Source organism: Myripristis murdjan, chromosome 10 (assembly GCF_902150065.1).
Source record: "Myripristis murdjan chromosome 10, fMyrMur1.1, whole genome shotgun sequence".
NCBI classification, from domain to species: domain Eukaryota; kingdom Metazoa; phylum Chordata; class Actinopteri; order Holocentriformes; family Holocentridae; genus Myripristis; species Myripristis murdjan.
The window spans coordinates 3,167,690-3,177,666 of record NC_043989.1 but is presented as its reverse complement, the minus strand read 5'-3'; the positions used below and the strand labels follow the sequence as shown (position 1 = coordinate 3,177,666).

The following is a 9,977-nucleotide window of genomic DNA, read 5'->3' as shown; positions in this document are numbered from 1 at the left end:
TCACATGATACCACTACCTCTACTTTCAATCAATTCCTTAATAAAAAAAAAAATTAAGATTGTTAAACAAAAAAGAAGTCTAACTAATGACGTTTGTAAAATAATAAGAGCAGACAGAAACAACTGGAGAAAAGGAAAGAGGTGTGCATGTGACGATATATCACAGATAATAAATCCATCAGGTGTTTGGTCAGCATTTAAAACAAACTGTGAAACTTTTCAGGAACAACATAGAATCGCCTGAAGGCACATTTCTGATGTCAACCTCAACTACCAGAGTTCATCTCAACGTCATCCTGCTGGGGATACTTGTCATTTTTTTGGCATTAAAATGGTCAAATTACAGGATCCTGAATCTCGCCTTTCAGGAGCAACAATACGAAGTCGTCACGTTTCAGAAACGTGTACCGGTTGAACTCTGCTGGTGATGTTTTCCAGCAGAGATCCAGAAGACTCCAGGCTCCTCCGGGTTCCTCCAGTCGGTCTGTCAAACTGGTCTGTTGGCTTCTTCAACGAGTCGCTTCAAGTCGTGCAGAGCATGACGTCATTCAAAACTCATGTTTTTCCATCTCTGATGTGAACTGAGCTCATCTGGATCTGACTGGAACCCACATGACTGACTGACTGGCTGAACTGTCTGTTTTCAACCTGGAAACTGGTTTCCCCTCTCTGCAGCATGTTTCTTAAAGCCCCTGCGGTCGACTGAGAGGTTTTAGTCAAACATTTATTTCTAACTTTATCTTTTTTTTGTCTTTTTTTTCGACAGTCAGTGTGCACTGGAGCGTCACAATAAAACAAAACAAATGCAGCAAATTTCTGCCAAGATGCATCTTCATGATCACAGTGACAAACAGTGACGTGTGGTCACAGACAGGCTGAGACACACACACACTTTCACACACTGCTGCCTGTAGTATTCCTTTAATATTTCTGTAGTGTAAGAAAAAATCCAGAGGAAACCCTTGGAAACCAGCCGTTTCCATGTTTTTAAAGGGTGAAGGTTAAAACCACCTGTGTCATGTCTGGATCTTCATCACAAAGCCGCTCAGGAATTCAAACGGCCGGTGGTTTAATATTTCTGCTGCTGACAGATTTTAAACGCTCAGATGTGTTTGATGACTCTGCTGCGTTTGAATATGAGTGATTATAAAAGCAGGGAACTGAAGCACTTTGTTGTAGAATCTTTGTATTTATATAGTCTTCAGTTATTTTCATGCTATTGGTGTTTTTGTGTTTTCGTGTTTTTTTTTGTTTTGTTTTTTGTTTTCTACTTTTACTAACCCCATTTTATTAACCCCAGTGTTGTAACCATCAGTATCTGCTGTTTCCCTCCTGCTGTATCCTGATGATTTATTTCAGATTTCTGTAATCAGAGTAAATCTGACCCGGTCTAATCCGTCCTCTGTCTCAGGTGAGGACAGAGACGGCTGCTGATCTGAACGTCCTGTATGAGCAGAAGAGCAAAGTCGCCACAGAGGAGCACGACAGACGTGTCGAAGGTAAAAAAAAAAAAAAAAGAAAGAAAGGAAAAAAGAGGACAGAAGAAGCATTTAAAACAGTTTCTCGTGACTGTTGAGGCGATGATGCCTTTCATGTCACTCAGAGCCTTTGGTGCTTTTATTCTTTCTAGTTTGGGAAAAAATAATAATCAGTTCCTCTCAGGATGTGATTACAAAATGCAAACGCTTTTTTAATTTTTTTTTTTTTTTTTTTGCAAATTAGCGTTTTGCACATTTGACAATGGAAGAAATTCATGGAACCAGTGTCAACAAAAAGAAAACTTAAGTTGACATGCAGCTCTGAAGTATCTAAAAGTAGTGATTACAGAGAGCTCTGCAAGTGCTTAAGTGAAGTAAAAAAAAAAAAAGGAAAAAGCATGCAACAATGCTAGGATGCACACACACACACACACACACTCAAATGTGTGTTCACACACAGACACGAGTATGTCTAATAAAATGAATGTGTATGAATTTTGTCAATTAATTTTTTCAATTATTCAATCATTTCTTCCATCAAATGCCAAAAATAAAGCCAAGGTCTCATGGAAAGCTTCAGTGAAGTCTTCAGATGTCTTCCTCGGTCTGACCAGCAGCCAAAAACCCCAAAGTGTTTATTTTATAGTGATATATATGTGTATATATAACAGTATGAACGGAGAGAGGGAGTGTGTGTTTCCTCTGATGGCTGACAGTTTCTTGTGTTTCCTGCAGAGCTGCAGAAGAAACACGAGCAGGAGAAAAGTCTTCTGACAGAAAACTTCCAGGCTGCTGAGAAGGTCCTGAAGGTGAATATGTGCAGAGAGAAGAGAGAAAACTAGAGCTGAACAATTCACTGAAATATTACCAAAACTGCAATATGGCCAAGTGCAATATCCAAATCACAGGAGCTGCAGGGAAAATGTCTGACAAAAGGTTGTTGTAAATAATTATCATGGTGCTACAGGCCTACAGAGTGTATTTTCCAGATGTAAGAAAAAATGTTTGTTAGCAATTATCAGCATAATTTTAATAACTTTTTCTTTGAAACTAAAAATTATAATGCAAAAAGTGATCACTCCTGTTAAAATTATGAATCATATCGCGGTTGCAACATTTGTAAAATTAATTGCAACATGATTTTTTTACCCCTATTTTTTTTTTTTTTTTTTTTTAACCATATTTGTATTTGGTTAATTTAGCTTCAAATTGACCAATAAAAAATGAAGCGGGGCTTGTGAACAGAGGTCACATGACTCACTAGCAGCTTGTTTATTGGACCTCAGCAGGAAAGTTCACCGTGTTTCTGTTCTGAATATTTTCTCTTGTAAAAATGAAGTTGGACGAGGCTTTGTTTGCACTTTGCAGCAGCAGCTTGTACAGAGCAGATGCTCTACTCTCCTGGACGGTGGAAACATGGACATACACATCTTTTTTTTTGATAGATTCTCATATTTTACAGTAACACAAGACCCTCTGAACAGTTATTTCCATGCATAGCTGATTGTTTTGGTTGTTTTTCATTGTAAATCCAGGGGAAGGTGGACGAGCTGACGGCGGAGCTGCAGGTTTACAACGAGCTGAAGAGGAGAGTGGAGGAGTCGACGTTTAAGAAGGACCTGCAGCGAAACATTCAGGTAGCTGTGTGTGTGTGTGTGTGTGTGTGTGTGTGTGTGTGTGTGTGTGTGTGTGTGTGTGTGTGTGTGTGTGTGTGTGTGTGTGTGTGTGTGTGTTGTTCCCAGGGTTTGTATGGCTGCTTGAAATCCTTGAAAATGGTTTTGACGTGATATTTTCAAGGTTTGAAAAGTGCTTGGATTTTTAAACTGCTTGAAATTGTCATTGCTTCACTGTCGTTGTAAACGGCTGAGTCGGCAACACTTTTTGAAACGTTGAATTTGTCTCCCTTCAGTTTAATTCTTTCTCCAAACGCAACAACATCTGATTTAAAGTGACGAAGAAGTGGCTTAATCAGATTTTACTGCAGCCGTCAGGTGCCGGGGAAAAAAAAAGCTTGAGAATGCCCCTGGAAAAGAGCTGGAATTTGATGTTAGAAAAGATGTAGGAACGCTGGTTTCCAGGTGTGTGATTTACCTTCCTGTCTCCCCTCCAGGCCCACGGCAGCCCAGGTGCATTCTGGGAGTCGGAACAGGAGTCTCTGCTGTTTGTCATTGAGATGAAGACGGAGCGCGTGCAGGAGCAGAGCAGGAAGCTGCACCAGATGCAGGCTCTGGTGGGTGGAGCCTCATATTTTATTTTATTTTATTTTTATTTTTTTGGCTGCACTCAATTTGGCACTTGGCTATACGAGATGTAAAACTCCAAAGCTGAGTAAAAACTTTAGAAAGTCAGGTGATGTCCTGTCCCTCATGAAATCAAAACTGTATTGAAACTGTATTTCTGAATAAATATGCGTTTCAATACATTTTCAGATTGAGATCCAGAGTCACTGTGGTGTATAAACAGAGAGTTAACTCTGAGAGTCCAGCCACTTTCAACTTAAATTTAAAATATTACTCATCCACCACAAGTGTATTTGTATTTTTATCTCCCCAAATATTTATGTTATTCTTTGTATGTTTTTGCCCGTGTGTTGTTAGGAATTAGAATTTTTACCAAGTTTAAGTGATTGAGTGGATTCATTAAAAACAAATTTCACAAAACGCATACCTTTTGATGAATCAGGCGTCATATCTAGATTTTTCATAAGCATCATATCTCTTATGCCCTTCTTCTTCCTCACTGATTCATGGTGTCTCGTGTTTCCAGGCGGAGAAGAACTCGGCTTTGGAGGATCAGATCATCCACATCCTGCAGCAGAACGAGGACCTGAGAGTTCGGATAGAAAACTACCAGAGTCTCATTCAGTACGTACGCTGGTGCACGGCACCTGAACGCATCACATACCCAAACAGAATAAGAGTAAAGTTAAACCCAAACAGAATAAGAAAAGATGTGTGTAAGAAAGGAAAACACAGTGGCAGTGTGTTGCAGAGACTTTCAGACTTGTGCAACAGATTATGCATGGCTGTAGTGCCACCTGCTGGACAAGATGTCTTCACTCCTGCCTTGTTCTCAGTGCTGTGGTCCATCTGTCAAGAACACTCAGTAGTACAGAAGACAAACTCATGACAAATGAAAGTTTTTACCATCTCCTTATGAGAATACACTTCTTTTCAATGCTGCTTTCACTCAAGTGATATAAACCAGCTGATTTTTTTTTAACGAAAACACAATCTCATATCTCAATTCCCTGAACACAGTTTAAAAAAAAAAAAAAAAAACCTTTATTATTATTTATTTTAAGCCTGTTTCAGTACTTTATTTTTATGCAGTAGGAAAACCTCCCTAAAAGGGCCCTTGATTACTTGAAGAATCTCCTTAAACTGCAGGTTTGAGCATATATATTCAGGGTTCATATAAGCACTTTTGCTCTTTCGAATTATTTGGATCTCAGCAAACTGCAAACTTGCCGACTTTGTGGCTTCTGTTAACTCTAGAAAGATTTAGAGCTGTGTGTTGACCGAATTCAAGTCTCCATGAGTCCTGCACCTGGCAGATCTCTCTAGCAATATCTAGTCAACAGTGTGTGCACCTTGCCAACACTCCTCTCTTCATGCATCCACACGGTGTGTCAGCTCCCAAAAGGAACTCTTAATCATCGAAGATATTCAGTGGCAGAAGCCTGCACTCGTGGAAAAATGTGGAGATATTGATTGATATGCATATTTTTTTCTTGTCTTTAATCAGTGGACGTGTTTTGGATCTTCATTAAAAACAGTCGCTCCCAATTCCAGAGACATCACAGTCAACCATCTTCTCTAATAATTATTTCCACACACCATATAGACCACAAACAACAATTTCAAAAAGGCAATATCTAGCAACATCTGCCTTCAGTCTTAAGGCAGATGTTGAGAGTCTTAAGGCAAGATAAAAAAAAAAAGCAGCAAAGGAAGATGCCAGACATTGTGAAACTGGTCAAAGAGGCGTTTCCTGGGGAAGTTATTCGAATCTACATTTGTGATGAAGTAAATATTAAACCAGGTTGACTGTTGCCAAGTATAGCCGGTAGATAAACCTTAGTCTTCTGCGACAATCAGTGAGTCTTTACATGCAAAAGGTAAGATATGTCAGCTCATATTGTGGTAAATCTGGTCCTGGAAGCCCTGGGCACACAAAACACTTTCCTGTCCGGGTTATAATCTTTTAATTCACTCTGATTGATTTTACTTGAATCCTTTGATCCCTCATGTCCCTTTTTTCTTTGTGTCACCCAGGCAATTATCCAAGGAGCAGCAGGACCTGAAGGGGGCGCTGGAGAGGCAGGCAGGTGTGAACCAGAAGCTTTCTCAGGAAAAAGAGCAGCTGATGTTCAAACTGCGACACAAAGACTCGTGCCCGACCATCCACCTGCCCGCCATCGTGCCGGAGATCGCACCGCGGTGACTCCGCTGCGCCGAGCGCATGGACTCGGATCTGACGGCTGGGTAGAAATCAATCAATCCAATCGGATACTCCCTGTTCAACTGTACAGCTCCTGGTAGTGCTTCACAAGACAGCACAGGGTTGGCCTGGCTCACCACTCAACAGCTTCATACTTCATACTGGATAATAGTTCCCTGTCCCACCCTGTCCTGCACGGTGGCAGCGCTGCTACACTGGGAATGTGGACGTAAATCTTACAGACGTCTCACTAATGTAGATTACAAAACCTCGAAGATGGATCTGGTTTAGCCTCATGCAGATATAAAAACACGCAAAGTGGATATTTGCCATTTGACTGTTGATCTGCTGGTGAAACCTCCCATGCTAGCATGCATTTGACCCGATTTACCAGTCAACACCTGGTCTTCCCATACTGGTCCCACTAATCACCTACTCACTACAGATAGCTCGAGGTTAGCACCATGCCTTACCTAGCACAGCAGCGACTCAGCAACGCTGATGAACCTTACATTGGTAGAAAATGAGTCTAGATACTTGCTGTTTGACTGTGACTCTGCAGGTAATGATTCTTAATGTTAGCATAAAGTTGGCCTGGTTTACCACTGAACAGCTATGCTTCAGATTTATAGTAGATGACTGTTACTTGTCCCGCTATCCGTTTGCCCCGCTATGGATAACCTGAGATAGCACAGTGGACTCTACCACAGTGGGTACAAGGACTTAAGACCACATCCTGGATGGACGTAAGTCGAAGGAGAATAGTTTGGCCTTCAGACCACACTGGGTAATACATGCTTCGCCCTACGATCCATTTATTTACCGTCGTGCCTGAGATCAAACCACGATGACTTTGCTGCACTGGGCTTGAAGCCGGACCTTGTCGATAGATTGTTTACTTCAGTTTCAGTACATTTCTCGTAACAGTTCCCAGTCTGACACAAACATGATCAGCAAGGCTTCAGTTTTAAAGCACACCTGATAATCCCCACCTGTCCTCGCACCGCAGGATCACTACTCCACTTGTTGCATCGACTGTACGCTCAAGCCTGTGTGGCCGATGTGGAGGAAGCAATGCGATCGATTTTCCCAGGGAAGATTTTCTGAGCCGGTATTCTCTTTTTTTGTTTGTTTGTTTTGGTTTTTGTCATGCCTGTTGACTTGCAGACGTTCACATCTGGAAGCTGCCCACTACAGTCACAGTCCTCTGCTGTTGGATGCTGAGCAGCTTCGCCTTGGCTCTGAGGTTTAAGTGCCTTGCTCGGCGACACATCAAAGGTAGCTGACCGAATGGAGAACGTTACTCATTCAGATACCATGCAATGACTGACATACAGGTGAACTAGAACTGCAATGAACCGGGTTTTAGTGTCTACACATTCAGATAAACCTAGTGGTTCTTTGAGGATCAAACAGAGGTTGAGCATCTTTGGGTTCGCCACGTGAAAAATCGTCCCTAAAAGCTTCTTTGAAGAGCCGCCACATGTTACAATTTCCTGTAAGCACTGTCAACGCTCAGTTTGTGAACATGTTTCGAATTGGTTTCTTCAAGGAAGCTTCTGGGCTTCCTTTAGGGTTACAATCTGAAGATCCCCCAAAAAGGTTCAACACAATGATTTGCTGGAAGTATTCGTGAGATCTGCAAGGAGCCAGTGAGACCTTAGGGTTTCCCATCAGAAAAAAAAAAAAAAACAAGTCAGTTTTAGAGAGAGGCTCCTCCCTTTTTATGAAGGGATTTCTCAAGGAATCTTGGGGGATTGAGCTATGGTTGGAACTGTACAACCTCATGAGGTTTCTCCTCCCATGTTGAGCTTATTTGTAGGGTCTTTGAGGATCAAACGGAGGGTTAACCTCATAGGGTTTCCATGAGAAAAATGGTCCCTAAAAGCTTCTTTGAAGAGCCGCCATACGTTACAATTTCCTGTAAGCACATATGCTACAATTTCCTGTAAGCACTGCCAGGGTTCGGTTTGTGAACATATTTCGAGTTGGTTTCTTCAAGGAAGCTTCTGGGCTTCCTTTAGGGTTACAAGCTGAAGATCCCCCAAAAAAGTTCCACACAATGGGCCACTGGACGTACTCCTAAGATCTACAAGGAGCTATTGAAGCCCTTAAGAAAGAGAATAAACCATTCTTGGAGAAAGGCTCCTCCCTATATGAAGGGATTTCTTAAGGAATCTCTTCGGGTTCCCTGTGGTCGGAACTGTAGAACATCGTGAGGGTTCTCCTCCTGCATTGGGGTTATTTGTAGGGTCTTTTGTAGTTCCATAGTTTGACTTTGTGCAGTTCACAGTGTGCAGGGAAGGCCAGGACAGAAGAGCCTGTGGATTTATGACCCATCAGGCAGCAGAAACCTGACGTTGGACCTTCAGCAGATTCAAACACACAGCTGTGATTTTCTAGCCCTGTTTCAAATCGATGCCAAATGATTTTTTTCTTTCTTGTAATGGGTTTGTACATACTTCTTTTCCTTTAATCCATGTCTTTACCTGTGCCTTGCTTGTTGTCTTTAGCATCACAACCTGAATGTTCACGGTCACTGGGGTTCAGCTGACACTGACTTAAGTACAACTGACCAGAACCTGCCATGTTGATCTGATCTGTGTTCCAGTTCTGTTTCCTGGTTGTTCATCGCTGCTGTTGGGTAAAAACACCACTTCCTGCAAACATCAGGCTTTGAGCCTCACCTTTAGAATGACGTCCATTCATTTCTGTGTTTTTTACAGTTTTGTCAAAGCCCCGAGGGCCGTGATGTTTTCTCAGCTCATGTTGGACCATCTGGTTTTTATTCAAGCAACAACAAAAATCATTTACCAAAATAAAGCTCAGTGTTTTTACCCAGTAACAGCTGTGAGAATTTATGAGTTTTCTTGGACAGTCAACACTGAGATAAGAATTAGGCTAACGTTGAGTTTTACATCGTGTACTTGATGAAAAGTTACAGAGCAATAATAATCAGTCACTGTATACACATTACCTGTAACAAGCTTGATAAATGTGTCTATTTTTTGGTATATCTTATGCTTTGGATGATGTGAAAAATAATGCCATTTTGTCAGTTTATTATTTCTTCTTATTTTGTTTTATTTTTTGTTTTGTTTTTTAAGACCAGGACAATGGATTTATCGTTTGTGACATTTATATTGCCAAAAAAACAAAACAAAACAAAAAAATTGTCAGTGTTTTGATGACTTTCTCCTTATGCACTAGCACTTTGACCAGTATTTTACTAGCAGTCTGTATAAGAGAGATTCTTCCATGTTGTATAGTTTTGAAGATTTTTGGCTTCTTACCATTTTTTGTTTTGTTTTATTTTGTCTTTTTCTTGATTGGATTACAGTCCATGGTTTGTTTTCAGCGTGACTTAGATACACCCAGATCATTTTTTTGTGCTTGACTAAATAAAAAGCTCAAACTAAAATTTCTTGTCATGAATTTGATTTCAGTCCTCAGCCTTCTAGGACGGGCGGGTTTTCAGGATTAGTACTTTCAAGAAAAGTCCTTTATGCACTGACTCAGCAGGAAACAATGTTAGAATAAAATATTTATTTAATATTAATATTTACTGGCAATGCAAGAGTGCACTGTGTAGGAGTTTAGATGAAATTTTTGGAAATAGCTTTAGTACTTTAAACCGCTCTGAATGTACTGAAGTGTCCAGAATTCAGTTTACAGAGGAGGAAGGTGGGTGAGGAAGACCGACAGTCATCAGGAGGACTAACTGGGTTGGGCCGCTGAAGTGTCCTTGAGCAAAACGTTGAATCTCTGCAAGTCCCTGACCTTTGACCTCACTCTGGAGGGGAAGGAGGAGAAAAAAATGGTTTCCTCCTGTGATGTTTTTTATACATGGGCTTTTTAACAGGTGAAGAGTCAGAAACATGATATAATAGAGAAACTGTAAAAAATTATAAGGCTGTTATTAAAAAAAAAAAAAATACACTGTTTATGTCAGCCTTATAAATTTCTACAACTTCTCTGATACATTATTTTTATTTATTTTTTTATTTTTTTTGACACTTCATCTGTTAAAAAAACACTCAAATTCTCTCTATGGCT

The 9,977-nt window shown here is 40.6% G+C and overlaps 1 protein-coding gene across 1 annotated transcript in view; it reads left to right on the top strand.

The window, feature by feature from the left end:
* Positions 1-9,342, top strand: part of ccdc69 (coiled-coil domain containing 69) — a 28,277-nt gene extending 18,935 nt beyond the window's left edge. The window contains exons 4-9 of the mRNA XM_030061708.1: positions 1,412-1,499; positions 2,214-2,287; positions 3,014-3,115; positions 3,589-3,708; positions 4,245-4,342; positions 5,756-9,342. Of these exons, the coding sequence (XP_029917568.1) occupies positions 1,412-1,499; positions 2,214-2,287; positions 3,014-3,115; positions 3,589-3,708; positions 4,245-4,342; positions 5,756-5,924 (651 nt within the window). The 3' untranslated portion in view covers positions 5,925-9,342. The remainder of the gene's footprint in view (positions 1-1,411; positions 1,500-2,213; positions 2,288-3,013; positions 3,116-3,588; positions 3,709-4,244; positions 4,343-5,755) is intronic.
* The last annotated feature ends 635 nt before the right edge of the window (positions 9,343-9,977 follow it).